Source organism: Lemur catta, chromosome 7 (assembly GCF_020740605.2).
Source record: "Lemur catta isolate mLemCat1 chromosome 7, mLemCat1.pri, whole genome shotgun sequence".
Lineage (NCBI taxonomy): Eukaryota > Metazoa > Chordata > Mammalia > Primates > Lemuridae > Lemur > Lemur catta.
The window spans coordinates 20,015,013-20,038,297 of NC_059134.1; the positions used below are offsets into that span (position 1 = coordinate 20,015,013).

At 36.8% G+C, this 23,285-nt stretch overlaps 1 protein-coding gene across 3 annotated transcripts in view; it reads right to left on the reverse strand.

The window, feature by feature from the left end:
- Positions 1-780: 780 nt before the first annotated feature.
- The window catches only part of ARHGEF12 (Rho guanine nucleotide exchange factor 12), a 150,754-nt gene continuing 128,249 nt past the window's right edge, over positions 781-23,285 (reverse strand). For all 3 annotated transcript variants that reach the window (XM_045556260.1, XM_045556258.1, XM_045556259.1), the window contains 14 exons: positions 22,718-22,843; positions 20,601-20,715; positions 19,181-19,281; positions 16,113-16,190; positions 14,882-14,957; positions 14,159-14,326; positions 12,868-12,955; positions 12,257-12,343; positions 12,043-12,122; positions 11,500-11,733; positions 8,763-9,233; positions 7,609-7,925; positions 5,820-5,892; positions 781-4,772 (listed from right to left, as the gene is read on the reverse strand). In XM_045556260.1, coding sequence (XP_045412216.1) covers positions 4,762-4,772; positions 5,820-5,892; positions 7,609-7,925; positions 8,763-9,233; positions 11,500-11,733; positions 12,043-12,122; positions 12,257-12,343; positions 12,868-12,955; positions 14,159-14,326; positions 14,882-14,957; positions 16,113-16,190; positions 19,181-19,281; positions 20,601-20,715; positions 22,718-22,843 — 2,025 coding nt within the window. In that variant the 3' untranslated portion in view covers positions 781-4,761. The remainder of the gene's footprint in view (positions 4,773-5,819; positions 5,893-7,608; positions 7,926-8,762; positions 9,234-11,499; positions 11,734-12,042; positions 12,123-12,256; positions 12,344-12,867; positions 12,956-14,158; positions 14,327-14,881; positions 14,958-16,112; positions 16,191-19,180; positions 19,282-20,600; positions 20,716-22,717; positions 22,844-23,285) is intronic.

Here is a 23,285-nt window from a genome sequence, read left to right on the forward strand (position 1 = left end):
AAACAGGTTGATTTCTACAAAGTACATCTGAATATTTTTAATTTTTAAAAGGTTCAACTAAAAGATCCTACAGAATTTACTAAGCACTTTGTTATGCTTATTAGCTCTGTCAGCCAAATGTACCTAAAGACTAAAAACTAAAATACCATCCTAAGTCCAATTATACCTATATTTCAAAACCAAAATATAGAAAATATCAAGAGTCAGTGAGCCTTTTGAGTTCAAATGGCATCCATAAAAGCACACAAAGATTGGTACTTTAGGAAGCCCAGTTTTGGGGATAGGAAATGATATAATATTAAAGACATCATATTTTTCATTTAGGGTAGTATTAAAACCAAAGTAATCTTCATGTGAGCCATAAAATCTGGCTCATTAATTCTACTGGATTTTATACTTAAAAATTGTTACAATGGCAAAATTTTTATATATATTTTACCAAAATTTTTAAAAATTAATAATATACCAAAGACCATTGGATTACACAGTTTAAATGGGTGAATTATGTGATATGTGAGTATCTCAATAGAGCTGTTAAAAAAACAACAACGAAGCTGCCCAGATGCTAGGGCAATCCCAGATGCTGGCACCGTCATGGAGTTTATATATTACGGAGACCAACTAGCCAGTCGCACCAGTAAAGCTGCTCCAATAAGCAGGAAGATGTTTGGGGGTCACTGCCAGTAAGATTGATTACAAGCTCCACAACTCCCCCATTTTTCTAATGTAACATGGATAAGACAAATCAATAAGAATACAAAGAAAAAGTCACATACTTGGTTCCTTTAAGCTTATTTAATATTTGAACTCTTATTTTCTATTTTCCCAGACCCCAGAAAACAGAAAGTTTTTAAATGACCAATATTTTGTTCCAGAAACATACAGCCTTATCAGCTAATTCATAAAAGAGCTATTTTACAAAGGTACATCTGGATAATTAGAACAATAAAGTCTTTTAGGCATTTCAAAATGTGATCAGTAAAAATACATGATTATTAATAAAGTTTTTTAAAGATAGTTCCAGATTTTTTTTTAAAAGCAATTTCTGTTAAAGAGTACATGATTGTATGGTGAACAAGGAAAATAAAATGTTCTAGTAGGAAGAGGCTTATTAAAAATAACCAACAGTGTGCACATTACAGTTACCATCTTCGAAGTACATCTGCTTAGCAGTTGGCACCTGGAAATGGCAGGGAGGGCTTCCTTCTAGGAGGTACTTTTTTTTCCTACCAATTTATTATCAAAACCCTCAGTACCAGTGGGGAAGGCATAAGGAACCAGGCAAAAGGAACTCTTTTCTTGAGGAAAGAACAATTTTGCAGATCACTCCGAAAAGGGAGAGGAAACATCAGAAAAAACATGATTTATAAAAAAAAAAAAATTGTAATTATCAGGGGAAAAACACTAGCTAGCATGAAGTTGACTATAAGGTCCTGCTAATTTTGTATTTTGAAGTCCTATGCACACAGTTCTCAATGTTGCCCTCTGTGACATACAGGAAAGGAAATACTGACCAAAGCTCTAGTAGTTCCAAATAATATCATATACCAATTGCAGACAACTTGAGAGGTTCCAGTTTGAAATAATGGAAGCCTCCTCTAATACACCAAATTTACTTGCATCAAAAAGGAAAAAAGGATGCACATATAGAAGGTAATTTACAGGAAGTATAATTATTTTCTTTAGCTTCTAAAAATAAGAAAAAACAGAGTTTTCTCCTGTACTATCACAGTAGCTACTCCCTCTCCTCCCCAAAAAACAAACAAAAAAACTTTTAAAAAGGGGACTCATCCTTTCTGTCATTAGAGATTATTCTGGGGAAAAGAAAGCCAAAAAAGCTTATGAAATATACCTCCCATGCAATATAATATAATAAATAGTTACAATTTAAGTTCTAAAAGCCAACATAACTCAAGCAGTCCAAGTTAGCTGATTTTAAAGTATGCAAAATATATGGCTTCTAAGGCAGTAATGATTTTAAATTATAGCACTTTGGGGGCTTGCTGATTTGCCTTGATTAACTCTGTTCTCTGTAAAGGAAGGAGACACTCCAAATGTAATTTGCCACTTAACAGCAAAGGAGCCATTAAGCCCACGAAGAGTGCCAGCAGTTCACTTCAACAGCAAAAATGCGGCTTTCTTGCTCTGGGAAGGTTGCTCTGTATACCACCTTTGTACCCCCTTCAGTATGGAAGTAGATTCCAACTTCTAGTCGTGTAACTTAGAGAAAACTACTTTGATGGTAACCAGTCTCACTCAAAGACAGGATTAATATCTAATTCCATCATTCTGAAAGAGAGATATAATATGAAAGTCAAATGCATGTGATTATAATGGCTAAAATGAGATGGACGGCATGGGAAGCTAGGTTAGGAGGGAGAAGGGAAGAAGTTAGGCTGGTAAGATAAAAAGAACACTCAAAATTTTGAGATCTTTTCAGAATTAGACTTCATCCTGGGGCTTTGTTTGAAAATCTAAATATGAATTTATTTGAAAGCACTAGAGCTATGGTCAAAGTATTTTTCCAATTAGCCCTGTAACAGTTCTAAAAAGAGGTTAAACAGCAGAAAAAGAAAAGCAAATAATTACTAAGGATAAGATACTGGTTGAGCTAGAAAAGAGACTGAAACTTTGCTAACCTAGAAGCTTCTTAATTGAGTGCTAGAGAATTATATAATTACCCTGTAGTGTCTCAAGATGAAAGTTTTACTATATTTACTTTTCTCCTGATTAATTGCCCCCTGATGGTGTTAGTGTCAAGTGGCTACAGGTGTAACCCTTTTAGTTGGGAGTGACTACATTATTTCTAGCAGCACAATATAACCATTTGGTTTCTACTTGTTCCTCCTAAGAGATACAGAAAGTTCCAAGTTCCAAGCTTCATTTATATATCAGCTTCTGCTTCTAAAATTTTTAATCCCACACTGAGTTAAATTATACTTGGCCTATAACTAAAAATATAATTCCAATTTATATATGAGGTCCTAAGATAAAAACAGACATCAGTTTTGAAAGGACAGAAACAGGAATCTGGACATAAATAAATGAGCTTGTTAAGTTGTAGTGGTGTTTATAAAAGTAGGTGGGAATCTTTACCATTTGTGGTGAGAACAATCTTTTTTTTTTTTTTTTTTTTTGGACTGCAGGAAAGAATAAAATTATATCCTGGCAACTCACAGAGTTCAGAGGGCACTACTGAAAGATGTGAGCAATGGATGAACTCCTTGTTTACTAACAGAATTTACAGATTTCATTTTAGTTGGCAAAAATATTCCCAAACATATATACCTAATGCACAAAGAAAACCACAGAAAGCCAATATAATTGAAGGAGTCCTCAAGTTACAATTCTGAAACATTTATCCTCTGCAGGGTGCTGCCAATACTATTTGTTCCAGAGCAGGCAGTTACCAACACCTTGCCTGCAGTATCCAGTGTATGTTCTGGTCTGCAATTTCTAAGGTCAGTCACGGCCCAGTGTGGAAAGAGCTATAGCAGTGAAGTCAGAGGAAGTGCTTCTGGAGCTGATGTGAGCAGTTCTACTTTCTCCACTCCACTGTTGGCTCTCCTTTTGACTCAGAGCCCTTTGGCACCATCAGTGCAAAATTTAGAGTCAAACCTCCAGGTACTAAAAATTTTACTGGCCTTATAATCAGCAGTACCCGTGGCCAATGACAGCCATGGTTCAACTCAGTAGTGATTCAGTCAGATAACCTTCCCGAACTCTTTACCCACTCCCATCCCACCCTTTCTTGGCAACCCTCAACCCTGCCACCATCTGAAGCATTTCTATTTGTTTCTTTTTATTTCCTGCTCAATCTGCAGGGATAGTTTTTCACAAGTGCCAATGTCTAATGTATAATTATAAAAATGAAACAATACCAAGAATAACAAATTTATAGTCAAGAAAATAAAATTTGCTTTCCTCTCCCTCCCAAATCCCAACCCTCAATAGAAAAGACAACAGAAGAAAACACACCCATTTTCAAGTGCCTGCTATTTAGTACGTTGAGGATTCCTGTTAATTGGGGGTTGATCCCAGCTACAGAGAAGAGGTACTTGCCTCAGGGTGGGAGGAAGCCCACCTACTCTCTGACCACCTGGGCAGCACACAGCTCAAGTCCTCTGCACGTAAGAGCCACAGGGCATACTATGCCTTTGAGGTGACCCTCAGAAAAGCAGAGGGCATGGAATATAGTTTAGTGAAGGCATGATGCTCCTTCCTTCCCCTTCTCACTTCCTCCTCTTCTTCCCCTCTCTACCCAACCTCCTAATACCCCATCTTGACCTCTTTGCTTTAGGAGCAACTGATCCTTGGGTGTACTAAATACAAAGGGCTAAAACTCTCACTACTCAATTAAAACAAAACAAGGCAAAATAAAAATTAAAATGTGCTTTCAAATACGGAATGAAGTCAAATAAATACATCTGATTTTCTCTTTTTCTTATGTCTAAGTACAATTTCATATCCTACACCCAAAGCTCTATACATTTGGTTTTGTTCTGAATCAAAATGAATTTCCGGTAGTGAGGAGAGCAGAGTGAGAGAATGGGTATCCCCTCACTGACAGATTAGTGCAGCTGCCACACTGTGAAGAACTAGTCCCGCTCTGGGCACCTTGGGACATGGCTAACCCCAGGTGGTTCACAGGCAGATCCTCTGTCACACACTCTCTCTGCGTCACACTGGAGCCAGGATGTGATGAGACAAGGCCGATGCTCAAAATCCAACAACCTGCAGTCACCTCCAGCACACGTGGCTCTAACTTTTATCTGAGAAAAAGAAAGATATATATGGAAGTCACATTAAGAAAAAAGAACAGATTAACATTGCAAAGAATACCCACGAAATCTGTGGGCATGGTTTTATCTTTGTTTCTGAAGCAGAACTGTCCCATTCTGAAGTACAGAGGCACAGGTGAGCACAACAAACTGCTGCAGTGAACGAACACAGAGCCATTTGCAGTCAAGGGGAGACAAGCACAGCAAGACCTGAGCAGGCCCAGGGTGACTCCTCCACACGAGGGAGTCACAGCCGTACCAGGAAATCTCAGATTGAATCTGTGATTTACCAGGCTTCCCACCACTCTGCCTTCTGCTTCTGAAAAGGTGAAGAAAGAGAGAGAAGAGGGGAAAGCCTGGGAACTGACAACTGCAGTTTGTCTTAGGGAAGAAAGAGGCAGCAGACAAGAACTTCCACTTGATATGTTTAGAAGCAAACAGTTTTTAAAGACAGAAGAGAAATGGAATCTCGGAGGGTTTTCACTTTAAAGAATAATAAATAATTTCATTCAGTGACCTGTTCAAGGCAGGATGATTCTAGAGTCTAGAAGCTACAATTATTTTTTAAAATATTTTTTTAAATCATTATGGGTACATAATAATGGTGTATCTTTATAGGGTACATGTGAGTCTTGGTACAGGCATACAATGTGAATTAATCAAATCAGGGTAATTGGGGTATCCGTCACCTCAGGCATTTAACATTTCTTTGTGTTGGGAACATTCTAATTCCACTCTTTTAGTTACTTTAAAGTATACCCTAACTTACTGTTCATTATAGTCACTTTGTTGTTCTATCAAATATAATTCATTCTATCTGACTATATTTTTCCACCCACTAACCAGCCCTACTTTATCCCCTCTTCCCCGCTCACCTTCCCAGCCTCTGATAACCATTATTCTACTCTCTAGCTCCATGAGTTCTTTGTTTTTAATATTCGGCTTCCAAATATGAGAACATGCGAGATTTGTCTTTCTGTGCTTGGCTCATTTCATTTACCATAATGTTCTCCAGTAGAGCCCACAATTTTCACATACCTGAGTGATGCTTGTCTGTGAGGGCTGATCCAGCCAGCCTTTGGCAAAGAATGGTGTAATTTTCCTCCACCTTCTGTAAAATAAAACCCATAGGTTTTTCATTTGAACGTCATGAAAAAGACAAAACGAAAACTTTTGAAAAGAGAAGGCTTATTTATTTATTTAGAGACAGAATCCCGTTCTATTGTTCAGGCTGAAGTGCAGTAGCATGATCATAGCTTACCGCAACCTCAAACATTCAGCCTCAAGTGATCTTCCCACCTTAGCCTTCTGAGCAGCTGGTACTACAAGAATGTGCCACCACACCTGCCTAATTTTTTAATTTTTTTGTAAAGACAGGGTCTTCCTATGTTGCCTAGGCTGGTCTCAAACTCCTGGCCTCAAGCAATCCTCCTGCCTCGGCCTCCCAAAGTGCTGGGATTACAGGCATGAGCCACCACACCTGGATAAGGCTTTTTCATATTGCTCTCAGATTTCAACATTAACATCATTAAAAATTTTGTTAGTGGGAAGAAAAAAGTAAATTTCATTCCTTTTACCCATTTCTCTTTTGAATGAATAATTTAAAACCTTCCCATGTAAAAAGAAAGTAGAGGAGGTAACCAGTAAAGGCAATTCTTCCATCCCCAGGAGTCACCCTGAAAATAGTCCCACATCATGTGGCATGAATTCCAGTCATGTGCCACGTAAAGATGTTTCAGTCAATGACAGACTGCGTATATGACAGTGGTCCCATAAAATTATAATGGAGCATATATAGAAACCTGATATATGGCACTTGATACTGGCATTGCAGATCAAGTAGGGAAAAAGACTGGTATTCAGTAATGGTGCTGGGACATTTGGTTTTCCATATGGAAATATATACATAAATTAAAATATATATCTCATCTATATTTGTGTGAGCACACTCTATGATGTTCACACAATGATCAAAACGCACAATGGCACATTTCTCTGAACATATCCCCATTGTTAAGTGGCACACAACTGTTTATGAGAATCAACCGTTTAGACATCTCATCAGCCACAGAATGATACTACATATTATCATAAGAAGAGGGGAAAATCTGTCATATGAAATTAAAAGAGAAACTAAGGGAGACTACTCTTTAGCTAAAAAGCTAACAACACTTTTAAACCTGCCCCTAAAGCCTCCCAACTAAATGATGTCATGAAAAATGCTTGAGCTCTAGCAGCTGTGTCTACTGAGGGCAAACCTGAAGATAGGGTCCTTCTTTCAGAAATTGCCACACAAGTCAGTTTTGAAATAGTGACATCTTCAATAACCAATTTACAAAAACCCCATTCATGACCAGGTCTTTAGATTACAGGAGCCACCGAAGCCAGTTTCTATCTGTCACAGCATCTGGGAAACTACCAACGTCACCTAATGAGTCACAGATAATTAACGGGTTATAGCAAGTTATAGCATTTCCCAGCCTAGATTCACAACTATATAAACCCCACCTACCTCAGCTTATTGTTCATATAGTCTGATGGAGGCCAGCCAACCACCCCAGGCTTTTTAGGTTCTTAAAATTAAAAATACAGACAAATACATAGTTTATAGAGCTACAACTTTTTCTGCTCCAGTGATTTGTCCTAAGATAAACAAAGCCATCTCAGCGTTTTACTCTGGCCTATTCATCATGGATAATGGTCAAAGAACACATAGAACCTGAACAACTTTCTTGACATCAGCATTTCAATCATGCCATACTTCCCCTCTGCTAAATGTGTTTCGTATTATAGAATCAAGTCCCAAGGATGTTGAAGTATTAGGTACCTTTAGGTGTTCAAGGTCAGCCTCTATCTTATGAATGTACTCCATGATCTGGCTTTGTGAATCTGCATAAGAGGAGGGACTTTGGATCTCAAAACAGGAATCCTCCATAGCTCCCCAGCGCTGCTGGACCAGGAACTCTGGGGTGAAGGGTGAAACTGCCCCATCAGAATGAGCATTCTGGGGAGAATGTGTCTGCTGGTGGGTGGAGTCCATAGAGGGGATGCCTGCCGTGGGTTGCAGGGTAAGTGAGGAAGCCACCTCCTCATCTGTGGAACTCTCCTGCACTGTGTCATAGCCATCAAGGATCAAATAACTTCCTATTGACAGAGACAGAACAGTTTGATGAGATTAGTAGTGCCATCAGAAAATGAGAAAATAGAGATGACACAGTATGCTGATAACTTGAAAAGCTATTAAAGAGGGGGGGAAAGCCATTAATTCCCAAGTTTAAAGTACGTCAGAATTTTCTCATTTCAGATTAAAGCTAAACTTACCAAACTTTTATAGTAATTTAATATTAGCACTTTCAAACTTTAAAGCTGGAAACTACAAAGTCCCTATATGATCTTGCCACCACTTCCCCTGCCAAACACTTGCCTCATGGCTGCCATTGTCTCCCTCACCCTGTGTTCCATAACCACAAAGCCTACTCCTGACGCACAGCCTCTGCCTCACTGCCATCTGCTGCAACACTCTGCTCCCCGGTATCAACATGGCTTTTTCCCTCTTACTTCCCTCAGCTCTCTGCTCAGATCTCTGACGCTGCCTCATCAGAGGTCTTCTTCTTCCCTGATCACCCTGTCTGCCCTCGTTACCTTCTGTCCCCTTAGTCTGACTTATTTTTCTCCCTCATCTCACTATCTGCCATCTACTTATTTGTTTACTTATTTACCATTCCTCTCTCCCCTACCAGTAATTACACTTCATGAGAACACGGGATTTTCCTGTGTTTTATTCACTGCTATCTCTCTCAGCACCTAGGAAGAAGTGTGGCATATAGTAGATATGGTAATTTTTTATTGAATGAAGGAATAAATAATTGCCACAAACATAGACACACACATACACTTAGATACCAAAAACAACATCCATTTCAGCATACAGAACAGTTAACAATGATTACAATCAAAGTTTATATGTGGAAAAAAACTTGCCTGAGATGCGTAAATTAACATCCTTCTCTTCCTTTTTAACTGCTCCATCACCTTCTGATGGATTATCATCACTATGTGCTTCACGGGCATCAAAAAAGTGCTCTCCACTCTCATCAAGACCCCCTTCTGGTTCTGTGGTAGGCATCTCTGGGGTCATAATCATGTGGTCCATTACTAAAATATTACTTGCCTGGCTATCTTGGGATGCCAGTACCACTGAATCCCGTGGAGCAGAAGATTCAGTTGAAGTCCGTGGACTATAACAAGCTTCAATGTCACCAGTTCCAGTTCTAAAGGGCATCTGTCCTTCACCAGGATGATAGGCCTTAATATTTTCAGAGTTCTGGATTCCACTGTCTGCTTGTACCCCCTGAGAGGCTGTCCTATATCTTGGGAAATGTTGCCAATCTTCCTGAGTGTTCTTCTCAGTCCAACCTAGCTGTTGAACCAGCAACTGCTTCAACAAACCCACTACAAGATTTAGAAAGGGGGGAGAAAAGAGGAGGAAAAAAAGCACATTCACAACTATAACCTCAGACTGCCAGAATTAAATTAGTTATCTAAATTACCAATAACCTCTAAAAGTAAGTGCCTTTTAATAACATATAGCAAAAATATTAATTTCATACAATCATTTTTGGAAATGAAATGAATTATTTTTAGAAAAATGAAATAGAACACCATCTTCTAGAGAAGATTTAACATTAAAGTAGACTTGAAAAGATCTGTACATTCTGAATAGGAAGGCACTCCTATTTAGAACTCCTAAATAACCAGTATCTTGCCTCTTTTTTTCTTCCATATAACTGGAATAATACCCCAAAGGTACTTTTTAAGAACACTGAAATGCTGTGTTAAGCTAGACAACAAAAGCTAAAAGTTCTGTTTTGTCCAGGAGACACTATGCATAGGCATTTATTTTTTCTAATTTTATTGGCCACACAGAACATTTACTTTATCATTTATAATAACCCAAAGAATCTCCCTAAATAGTGAAGAAGAAAATAAAACTGCCTTGTAATAAAATTCCAGTGATTGAGTAGTACATATAATTTCTAGGGATAAGGGAATATTCATCAGTTTTACAAAAAATTACCATACTAGTGGCACAGCTTCTTTAGGTTGTTGAAAAGAAGAAAGAATTTCATTTTGAAGGGGCAAAGTATATGCCATGAGGTCACTCACACAATGACATGGTTACTTCAACAATGTTAGTCAAACTGTCAGAAATCATTAAGAGTGTTAATTCAGGAGAATCTAGAATAAATTAGGCTTTAAATAACTTAACCCATCCCCTACTTTCATCACTGCCTCACTGTCTACCTTCTGTTTCTTTAGGTGAACAGTGTCCACATGAGTCTGAGTCTCTGACTCTCTGTGCTCCTGCTCTACATTCACTTCCCGAGTAGGAATTCTCATGGCTTTGATACCCAAATCTCTTTCTTTCTAAACTCTCTCCAAAGTTCCAACTCTCTCTAAAACTCCAACTTCCTGCTAGTCACTTCCTCTTTAATGGCTTGCAATTCATTATCTTAATCTTGGCATGTCTTAAAACTGAACCTATAATCCCTGTCAAATTTAAAAAAGGACAAAATAAAGTACGAGAGCAGGAAATGGGGGGAGATGACCATGGTTCTTTGCTGACTCACATTTCTGACAGAATACTGAAATTATCTCTAAATATTCCCTTTCCTTTGCCCTCTCATCCAAACAAGTCGATTGTTTTAAGCATTTGTTGATTCCTTACTTTATTTTTCTTCCTTCTGATATCTGTCTAGTCCAAATCCTTTTAGCCTCAAACCCAAACTACTATAATGGCTTCTTTAGTAAGTGCACCACCCTGCATCTCTTTCCATTCAAATCTTTTCACAGCTCTCAGCCAGATTGGTCTTTTTTTATTAGTCATACCCTGGCTTAAAATGGTTCCCTACAAATAAAGCAATTGTTCTCCGCCTTTTCCCCACTTCAGTACACCTGAGAAATGTGCTATCCTCCCATTTGTAACAGTGATTCCCAGCCAGCCAGGGGGCGGGGGAGGAGTTACCAGAGTGGCAAAGGTGTCTGTGTGCACACACATGTGTGTAGCATGGGCCGCTGTGGGGGACACTACATTCTCCACAAGAAGGCTAGAAGAAATGTGTGGTATGGAAAAGCCCTCAAAACACCGGGATGTGCCATCCTTAAAGTATGGAAAACCCAATCTGGTATTCAAAGTTCTCAACAGCACATTTTCTACCTTTCCAACCTCATCTCTTACACTCCTTTAACTTATTGTCTACCACAGGCCAACTTGTCCACTCGGTCCTCTCTGAACACCCTCAGAGTTTCTGCCTCTGTGCTTTTGGTCCTACCATAATTCTTGTCTGAATGGCTTCCATACTTTTACATAGCTATCTGAATCTTACTCATCCTTCAAGGCAATAATCACAACTCTCTTTTTCTTTGATATCTGCTTTCCTTCTCTGGCCACCTGAACCCAAATCAATTTTCACATGCCTGCATTGTTACTGTTTCAGTGTTTACTTAAAAAGATGGGTTTCTTAAAAAGGTTGGGGGGGGGTGGTTTCTATTATCATCCCAACTAGACTTTAAATTTATTTTCTCTTTTTTTAAAAATTTAAACTCCCACTATACTCAGAATAGACTGTAAACTTCTTAAAGGGAAAAGTCATAGCTTATACACTATACAACTCTAGTATATCATAAGTACCTGGACTAAGTTATGAATAAAACTTACAATTCCTTAGTGCATCCAGTGCCCACCGTTCTTCTGAGACAGACAAGTGTGGATCTGGGATTGTGATTTGATAATTTACTCCCACTTCCTTTAGCGTCGCATCTGCATGCTGCTCCTTTGCAAACTGTCTCTCAGCCACAAACAGATTGCCTACCTCTGACTTCCCAGAGATATTCAGTGAATGCGACGGAGGTTTTGATGATATTAAATGAGATTCTAATCCAAAATCTCTGTCTGTTCAATGGAACAGAAAAGGTAGAGTCTATTTTCACAAAACTTTTAACATGAAGAACATTCAAGAAATAATTGGAAAAAAAAAAAACCACATAAACTACAGAGATCATCTCTTAAGCAAAATATAGCACTTACAGGAGTGTGATACTGACACACAGAAGGCTCATAAGCGAAGTTTGTTAAACCAAATATCCAATGCCAAAACCTGCATAAACCACTATTAAAGCTTAATCCAGTATTAAAGTTTCTCTGCATTTTAACAGATGATGGGACTACATTCTTCTAGGTAAACTTATCAGATAAGTTTACCTGGACTCTGCAAACTAGTAACTGAAATGCCATGATGTTCCACTTTCATTTTTGAAGGTCCTTCTTCATTATTGTCTCCTCTGTAGAAGAAAGAAAACCATCTTTCATCTTCATGAGGCACCAAACATCATTGCAACAAAATGTAAGACTTATCCTATTCTTTTCTCACCCAAAGCATAAAATAAGTCCTACTACAATGCAAAGGAACACTCACTCGCCCGGTGGTGACTCTGGTAATGGAATTGGCTTTGTGGATTGCTCCTTCACTGAGGCAGCCATGCGACAGATTAGGTCCTGCCAGCTTCAGGACGTTCGAAAGGAATCCAGAATACAAAAAGGAAAGAAAGAAAGAAATGCCCTTTAAATACAGTGAGAAAGCAAAAATAAAAACAAAGCATACAAACCAAACTTCAAATCAACCAACCAACCAACCAACCAAATAAAAAAAAAACTCCACTCTGCCAGAGAATATCTGTATTTTGGCAACATACTATTATGGAGAGATTCCAAAACTATACCTTATAGAACAATCTAACAACATTATAAGTATATTACCCCTTAAAAAACTTCAAGTGGCACTCCTGGGATTTTTTTCTTTAGAAAATATACTTTCAGTGGAATAAAATCAAAATAAAAGGCATTAATCTAAAAAGGAACAAGTTCTTACAAGGATGTCTCTAAAATAATACAGAGAAAGTGCTTGGTTTCTATATAATTTTTGGTTTTCAGAGTAGTACTATAAAAAATAAAGTTAAATTTGTGGGATACTATACTTGAGATAATAAAAATACCAGTTAGGGCAAGGCAGCTATATCTAATACGTACACAGTCTTTTCAGAAACTGTCTGTGCCACCAGTTCATAAATTTGGGCTCCATTGTCTGACATGGAGATGACGAACAAAGCTTTGTTATCTGGAAAAAACAAGACAAAAATTACCATTATGATCTAGAGAGGCCAAGTGGGATGTTTCTAGTGTCTTGGTAATATTCTGCATCTTAATCTAGATAAAGGTTACATATGTTTACTTTGTAAAAATTCATCAAGCTATACACTTAAAATCTGTGCAACCTAATGTATGTTATGCTGTATATGTTATACTGGAATAAAACAACAATTATAAAAATTAACACTGATTTCACAGTAATTTATAAATGTTAAACAGAAGATAAAAAATATAAATTACTAAACTGAATGCTGTTATTACTCTTTGCATTTATTTTGATCTGCCCTTTTACTAAGTGGTTAATTAATAATATTCAGTGAATGTTGGAGAAAAGAGGTCACAAATTTATTTTGCCATCACTGAACTAAAAAGCTTTAAAAGAGATCATTGTTAGTATAGTCAAAATATAACTTGCGGCCGAGCGCAGTGGCTCACACCTGTAATCCTAGCACTCTGGGAGGCTGAGGTGGGAGGATCGTTTGAGCTCAGGAGTTCAAGACCAGCCTGAGCAAGAGCGAGACCCCGTCTCTACTAAAAATATAAAGAAATTAGCTGGACAACTAAAAATATAGGAAAAAAAATTAGCCAACCATGGTGGTGCATGCCTCTAGTCCCAGCTACTCAGGAGGCTGAGGCAGAAAGATTGCTTAAGCTCAGGAGTTTGAGGTTGCTGTGAGCTAGGCTGATGCCACCACACTCTAGCCCGGGCAACAAAGCAAGACTCTGTCTCCAAAAAAAAAAATATATATATATATATATAACTTGCCAACTTAAATTCATTTTTAGAAAACACAAAGTACATCTTCCCCTTCAGTTTTCACTTTTTTTCACCAAATCAAAAAAAATACTGCCCTAAATGAAAGCCTTTCCATTGGGATTACCTCAATGCACTATCTTTATTGGAATCTACCAATAATTTGAACATAGAATAAAGACCAAAGTAATCACATAAAAATTTTCAAATACAGAAAATCAGAGAATTTAGACATCCTAAATAATTTTGGGATATAAACTCTTAATTTACTTGCTAAGCAATAAATAAATTCCATTTAATTTGCCCAAGTAAATTAAAAGTAACAATGTGCCAGTTATATTATTTAAACAACACTGAATATCTTATGCAACTTTACTATAAGTCTGGAGATTAGCATCCTTCAGTGGACATACTCGCCTGTTGCCACTTGTCGAACCAACACTGTACTCAACTTAATGACAGGACTAAACGTGTGCTTGCTATCAGCTGTAGATGCCAGAATCTTACTATGACACCTTAACACCAGTCTATCATCCTGCTTTTGTAACAACACAAGAATGTCTTCCAGGAGCAAGGTGTATAAATCTAGAAATAAAAATGCAGGAAATATAAGTACAAAAATTGAAATGTGCTTAATAAACTTTAATTGAGATGTGTTTAATAACCTTTGTAATAATTCAATGGAGAAATTATTTGTTAAATCCAGTAAATTTTAAAAACTGACTTGTATATTATTTTTTTAAACTTCATTTTTTTAGTAATTCATTTTTGTTGTATTTCGCCAAGTGTCAGTCTGTGACTGATAGAAAATAAAAAACAAGTTCCTCACCACAGATAGTTTGAGAGGTAATGGTTTAAAGAAAGGTTACAAAGGCTCATTAGAAGAGAAGAATGATGGAAATAGAACTGAATGATAACAAAGTTTTCTGCTACATTCCTAAATGAACATTTAACACATTTCACATATAAGAAAATAACAAAAGCAGATCTTTTATAAATGTACAAATAACACAAAGCAGCACCGCTAACTGTTGTAACCGAAAATTGTGACTGGTTCTCTCTTCTTCCTTTTGGCATAAGGAAACTTTCCTATTCTTTCCCTTTCTTCACTCTTCCCAAAACAGACAAGATCAGACCTACCAATGGTTTTATCTCTATTCACCTTCCAAACCAATGGCCCTTCATGAATCATCTTCCTTTTTGTTAAATCCAAATTCTGCCAAAATAAAGAGAATTACACACAAATTATTTCCAAGCACTCAGTGAGATGATATTCTGTACAATTTAGTCTCTTTTCAAGCAATTCTTAATATTAATATAAAAGATGCCATTTAGATTCAACTATCACTATTGCTATTTGTCAGCTCTTGAAAATGGAATAAAGCCCATGTAAAATTAATCTGCATAAATTTTCTAAAAAGGAAAAGGTATCTTGCAAGAAAACATTCAGGAGTACTATCTTCCAAATGTCACTCTAAATAGATGGTAATAGCTCACGAAAATCAAGTTATAAACATTCAGCCACTAGATTCTCAACCTATCCCTTAATTTTGCTTTGAATGACTGGATGAGGATGCCACATATGCTTGTCTGTAAGAGGCCTCTGAGTTCTAAGGCTCTAATTCCAAAGAAAGTTTTAAAGAATAACATTTGACATGGAAAGTCCAGGTGCTACCCAGACTTACTCTAAATATTAATAACTTACTAGAAAGAGAATCATCTCTTAGTATTAGCAGCTCTAGAAAAATCTCATCATTTGGAAGTTAAAGGGAATAAGCACATGAGCGTGCTTTCTGATAAAGTGTTACACATGACACAAAAGTCTATTTGAAACAGCCACCAAATAAATCTGCCAAAACAACCATCCACTGAAACAGTACAAAAAAGACTTAAAATCCTAAAAAGTTAATTAATATGAAAGCCCAGATAATTGGAAATTAGTAAATATTTTACTATCATTTCTATAATAGTTTCAACGTTTATGCTTTTGAAGAGCTTCATGAAAAAATAATAAAGTTATCTTGCTTTCTCAATGATCTGGAAAGTTTACATAATAAACAGGCCTACTCTTATTTAAACTACAGAACACAATACAATTAAATTTAATAATTTAATAATAACTAGTGTTTCTTAGTCTCCTGTCAGTTCCTGTCATGCAAAGTTATAGTTTCACACAAAATATTTCCCTAATGAAAGATTAAAGTAATCTTCAAATGGATCATTTAAAAGGCAGAATAAAATAATAAATATAGATCATTTATGATACAAGAACTCCTTCAGGTGATACATATTCCCACTGAGATGTTAATTACCTTCCAAGTCTTTATTTAGTAAATTTTATTTTAAAAATTATGATTAGACCATCTCTTACCCTGAGCTCTTCAACATTTGGGTACTCTGACAACTTTAGACTGGAGGTATCAAGACGACGCTGATAATCTTCCAAGCGCTGAAAATTAGACAGGATGGAGCCAAAGTTATTGTTTTGGTCATCAATGACCTTTCTGTTTCTGAATCAAATGGACATTTTTAATCTGTATTTTACTAAGCTATCTGCAACACTAGACATGACTGAGCACTTATTCTTTCTTAAAATATCTCTTCCCTTGGCTTTGGCGATATTATACCCTCCTAATTTTCTTTCTACTTCATTGGCCTTTCTTTCTCAATCTTCTTTTTGAACTCATTGGCCTCTAAGTAGCTTACATTTATTTTCTGAATATGTAAATCATGCACACAATACAAAATTCAGAAGGTAACATAAGGCAAACTATACAGTCTATCTCTAACCCTGCCCACTTGCCCACCACCCACCAATTTTCTCTAAAGAAGCAATCACTAATATTCATTTCTTGAGTAGCCTTTGAGAAAAACTCTATAAGTAGAATAGAGTATGTGTACATAAGTATGCTTGTCTCTGTGTATGTTGTGTATATAACATATCCTATTTTAAAACAAAATACAGTAGCATAATATATTCATGTATGTCTTTCTCTGTGTGTTTGTGTATATGTGGTATGTATATATCTTGAAGATTGTTCCACATTAGCACATAAAGAGCTGTCCCATTTTTTAAAATGGCTGCATAGTATTCAGCTCTGTAAATGAATTTAGGTTACTTCCAATCTTCTCCTATAACAGATAGTACTGTAATAAAATGGCCTTAAATATATATCTTTGTACACCTGTGTAGATATATCTGTTTCTAGAACTACTGGATCCAAGAGTATGGGCTATGTGCATTTTCCCCCAACATCATAAACACTTCCAAATACACAGCAAAGTCTGAATGTGTATACTGAACACCTATATACCCACCACTTACATTCTACAATCAACATTTGCTATATTTGTTTTATTATATATCTATCCATCTATTCATCCCTCTATCTACCAGTCCATCTTATTTTCTGGATGCATTTCAAAATAAATTATAGATATAAGTATACATTATCCCTAAAGATTTTAGCATACATAACAATTGCATACAGTTTTTCTTAAAAAGTAAAATTTACATACAGTAGAATGCACACATTTTAGGTGTACCTTTTCATGGATGTTGACAAATATATACACAACCATCCAACCTGAACTGCTACCAAGATATGAAATACTACCATCACCCCAGAAAGTTTCTCCATACTTCTTCCCAGTTAGTCTCCACCAGCACATACTCGGTAGCAACCACTTTTCTGGGTTTTTTCTTACCATAGAGTAGTTTAATCTGTCTTAGAAGTCCATATAAATACAATTATATGTATATACTCTTTTGCATCTGGTTTCTTTCACTAAGCATGTACATGAGGTTTGTCTATGTTGTTCACATCAGTAGTTCATTCCTTTTCATCACTGATTGTACATTATTTCATGACTATACCACAATTAGTTTATCCATTCTGTTGATGAATTCTTCAGCTATTTCTAGTTTTTGGCTATTATGAATAAAGTTGCTAGAAACATTCTTTTATAAGTCTGTTTGTGGGGATGTATCTTCATTTCTCTTGGGTATATCACTTGGAACAGAATAGTTGAGTCAAAGAGTAGATATATGGGTATGTACACTTTAAATTTAGATAAATATTGCCAAATTTCTCTCTGGGGTTTTATCATTTTACACTCCAAACAACACATTTGAAAGTTCCTGTTTTCCTTCAGTCTTACCAACAGAGTTGTCATCACACTCAGCTCCTAAGAAATGACATCCATGCCTGTGGATTCAATGAGCCTCCATATGCTCACAATCTTAAATTTTTATCTTCAGCAAATTCCTCTTAGAGGTGAACCCATAAAGCCAACTGTGTACTGCACATCTCTACCTGATATTCCAAACTGAACTCACCATCTTCCCCACAAATCTGGGACTTCTCTACTCATCCTATCCATCCAAATATGCAAGCCAGAAGCCTGGGGATTTATTCTTGATAAGACCTCTCCTTCAAATCCTTCTCTAAATCAGTCACTAAGTCCTGTCAATTTTACCTTCTAAATACTTCTCTAATTTCTCTAAGCTACCATCATCAATCCTGGATTGCTACCACAATCCAGGGCTCTTTTACCCACTATCTTCCTCCTTCAGCTCACTCTCCATAGAGTAGTGTGAGTGATTCCTAAATAGTGAAAATCTGAAAACATATATTCTTACACATCTACTATGAATTCCTACTACTTTCAGAATAAAAATAAAAATCTTTAACACGATCTAAAGGGCCCTGTATAAGTTGGTCCTGGACTACTTCACCTCATTTTATACCACTCTGACTTTGCTTTTTAGGCACGATCCACATTAATCTAATCTTTCAGTTCCTCAAACAGACTATGCTTCCTTTTTATGCTGAGACTGTTATAAATACTGCCTCTGCTTCTAGAGCTGCACCCTTCCACATTGTTTTGGTTCATTTCCACTCATCCTTCAGAGCTTGGCCCAAATATCAGTTCCTCAAAGAAGCTTTCTCTGATAGCCACCACCTAACATCCCCAAACTAGGATAGGCCCCATAGTTATACACTCACAGTATCTGAAACTCTCCTTCATAGCAGCAATCACAACTGATACAAAACACTTGCACTATAATCCTGTTAAATGCCTTCCTGTCCTGCTAGGAAACAAGCTCAATGTGAGCAGATATTGTGCTTACTTCTCAACTACTCTGTACTCTATGCCCAGCATACAGCACATGCTCTATAAATATCTGTTGTACGAACAGATGAATGAATGAGCAAACAAGTAGCCTGAGATGTTCAAAATTCAAAAAAGTCAATTACAAATCTTATATTCTATCATAAATTGATCTGGACCCATCTATTATATATGAATAGTTAACAAATGTCCAACCTATCGGTTATGTAATGATAGTTTGAATTACTATTTCACAAGTTCCAGGTAATATTAATTTAATATTCTCCCTACGTCATCCTGTATCTTCTTGTTTTCCCTTTTTACCTGTTTGTTTTCTGCCTCCTTGACAGCCTGATTTACATAATTTAAGATCTGACGACAGTGATCTGCAGCTTTCTTCACCTTCTCTCTTTCCATTGGCCATTCTAAACATGGGAAAAATGGAGAAAATTAGAAAAAAAAAATGTACATATGAATGAGATTTCACTTTATTTCATTAGTTATAAGAACATACTAAGACCTTTTATACCAGGCTAAAACCTATGGCAGAGTGTCAATTTAGGTAGTGTTTGCAGAGGCGAAACTTCTTATGGCAGTACTTAAAACATAAATCTAATGTTAAAAAGAATAGAACCCAAAATCCAAAACATTTTGCTTTACATAAAGTATCAGGGCTACTATGTTACACATTCCAGAGAACTGGTCTCATTCACTTTGTAAGCTATATAAACGGGAACCCCTCCTCCCCCTGTAATTTCATAGTGCATAGCCTACATAAATATGTCCAATGAACCTACTAAGAAAGATTTTTTTGAATAACAAAATTCGAAATAATTCCAAAACAAATGTCTTTGAATTTGAGATTATATTTTTAAAAAGAAAACAGATCATAACATTTGTATCATTAAAAGATAAAATTTGTCAAAAGGTGTTGAGGTTATATTGTATCTATAATATAAAGAATATCAAAATCAGAATATTCAAAATTATAATCCTCTGAACAGTCCAACTGTACTGAACAGAAATATTGCAGTATAAAAATTAATGTGCATGAGTGTAAACCACTTTTGTTACCAGGTACCATAATTTTAAATTTCCCAATTATGCATTCAAATTCTCAGACACAAGAAGCAGGAGTCTGATTGCATAAAATTATTGAGAACTAAGTATAAGAGACTAAAAGCTCAACTGAGAAACTCGGATTCACTTCATGTTTCAAAACAGGAAGAGTAGAAACTATAATGCGTCAATTTGGTTTAATAAAAGTACATATGTAGCTCTTCAACTCAGTACAAATCTTCTTCAAAGCAAGTATGATGCATGCTAGAGCAAGGATAGGCAGACTTTCTGCAAAGGATCAAATAATAAACATTTTACATTTTCCAGGTCAAATGGATTCTGTCACAACTACTCAGCTCTGCTGTTACAGTACAAAAGTGGTCAGAGACAGTATGTAAACAGATGAGCACAGTTGTGTTCCAAAATCAAACTTTATTTACAAAAACAGGCAGTGAGCCTGATTTGACCCACATAGTTTGCCAAACCCTGTTATGGAACTACTTACCAATGGAGCACATTAAATCAGACAGCCTGAAGAAGACTAGATCATATCTTGTCAGAAAATCTTTTTATACTATTTGGAAATCCAACTCCAGACACCAGAATGCTGTGAGGTATTATTTAGCAGGACAAGTTTTTTGTTGTTGTTCCTAATCTTTTTAATTTCAATGAGAAAATGCTGTACCTGTGTATTTGGCAATATTATCCAGTAGAAGTGGGTACTTAGTAAGCCTTTGCATTTGGGTGGGAATGATATCTTTCAGCTGAAGACGACGACACAGTGGATTACTCTCAGCATCCTAAAATTAAAGTGAAATAAGTGACTCTGTAATTCTTATCAGCACTATAATTACCTTACATCTATCATGTATTCACCATATGAGTGTCTACTGCGTCACAGTTCTGATTATTAAATCAAGCTCTTTAAAAAATACCAAGATATATTATTGCCATACTATACATCTGTTTTCCCCTTTAGTCACATAAAGGAGGCCTCTATTACTAAACCAATGGCTTCTTTGTTATCTGTTTAAGCAATGACTAAGAGTATCCATAATCAACTCTTAACTATTGCTTACTTGTATTAAAACAGCTTTATTTTCACCTATTCAGAAAACCTAGGTGCATTTTCCTATGATTGGCATTCCTACCAAAGTTAGTTAGCCAATTTGTTATCTGCCATTCCAAGTAGGCACAATGGATCACCAGTCTGGGTATGCTACCTCATCTATACAAGGCATTTGCAAACTTTTTAGTAAAGTGCTAGTTAGTAAATATTTTAGGATTTGCAGGCCATACAGTCTCTCCCACAACTACTCAACTCTACTGATTCAGCACAAAAGCAGCCACAGATAATGTATAAATGAATGAATATGATGGTTCCATGTAGTAAATAACTCAAGATGGCCTCCAAGATTCTCGTTGTCTGATATACACACCCTGTATAATCCCATGCCCTTGAGTATGGATGGAATCTGTGAATATGATGGGATATCACTCATATGATTAGGTTTCTATCAGTTGACTTCAAGTTAATGAAAAAGAAAATTGTCCTGGGTGGGCCTGACTTCATCAGAGGAGCCTTTAACAGAAATCTGTGTCAGAGAGTGGCATTCTCACTGGCCTGGAAGAAAGCAAACATCCACCTTTAAACTGCCTAAGGGGGTCATATGGCAGAGAGATATGGGCTTTCTCTAGGAGTTGAGACTGGTTCCTAGCCAATGACTAGCAAGAAGGCAGGAACCTCAGTTATACATTTATAAGAAAATGAACTCTGCTAACAACCAGTGAGCTTTGAAGAGAACCCTGAGCATCAAAAGAGAATTGCAGCTCTAGCTGATACTTTGATTTCAACCTGGTTAAAATCTGAAGAGAGGATCCAGGCCGGGCGCGGTGGCTCACGCCTGTAATCCTAGCACTCTGGGAGGCCGAGGCGGGTGGATTGTTTGAGCTCAGGAGTTCGAGACCAGCCTGAGCAAGAGCGAGACCCCATCTCCACTAAAAATAGAAAGAAATTATCTGGCCAACTAAAATATATATATAGAAAAAATTAGCCGGGCATGGTGGCGCATGCCTGTAGTCCCAGCTACTCGGGAGGCTGAGGCAGTAGGATCGCTTAAGCCCAGGAGTTTGAGGTTGCTGTGAGCTAGGCTGATGCCACGGCACTCACTCTAGCCCGGGCAACAAAGCGAGACTCTGTCTCAAAAAAAAAAAAAGAAAAGAAAAGAAAAAGAGAGGATCCAGCTAAACCATAGCCATACTCCTAAACCACAAAAACTGTGAGATAATCAATTTGCATTAAGTGGCCACACTTGTGGTAATCTTGTTATACAGCAATAGGAAACGAATACACTGTATTCCAATAAAACTTTATTTATAAAACAGGAAACAGTCTGGATATGGTCTGTGGGCCGCAGTTTACTGACCCTTGACCTATATACTAGTGACTACCCCAATGAGTATAATTGCTATTAAATTCTTCCCTGGACCAGATATAAGCCCATTCTCATGCTTTGACAATATTCTTTTCATAGTGTGTATGGGTCATTTCCTGATAAAACCCCCATGGCAATGTGTGGACTTCTATATCAAGTATGCTAATCTTGACACATATTTTTTATTATTTACCATTCTAAAATCACCTTTATACTTTCCAGTAACTTCAGAGAGAATGTATGGCTTTAAAAAATATTAACATAGATGTAATCCTTCTAAAAGTCTTAGTCAGCATTCCCCCAGTTTATCCTATAATTGATAAAAACTTGCCTTATTTTTTTTTCTTACATGACTCACTCAACTCACTTGCACAAAAGTCTGAAATCGAGAATCCTTTTTCTGACGAGACTTGATCATTTCCAGGGCGAAAGGTTGGTTACTGCAAAAGGTAGCAGCAGCATGTTTCAACTTCTCCTCTCCCGGTCCACTGAACTGTGCCAAGAATGTAAAGAAAACAATAGAGAATGGGATACTGAGCTTATATAAAGCAAAGCAAAATGAGAGACAACCAAAATCCTTTCAACATTTCAAAAAGTATTCTTAAGTGACCAAAAACACAGAACTGCATATCTATGTGGAATATCAATGGTTCTCCATGAAAAAAGTCTGACCCTGACACATCCAGATCTTTTTTGATTATATTCAATGTTTTCTTGCTCGTATCCTGCCACAACCCATTACCTTTCAGTCTATACCTCTTCTAAATTACATAAAAAGGTTGACATTTGGAGAGTATGAGACACAGAATGCCTGGAGACTGAGATTAAAATTTCATTTTCTTAACTCCAGACACCTTTACAAAAATTGCTCCCTTACTGCTTTGGAAAGCAAATCCTTGGAAAACTACCTTTCTTTCTTACTATAAAATCCATTA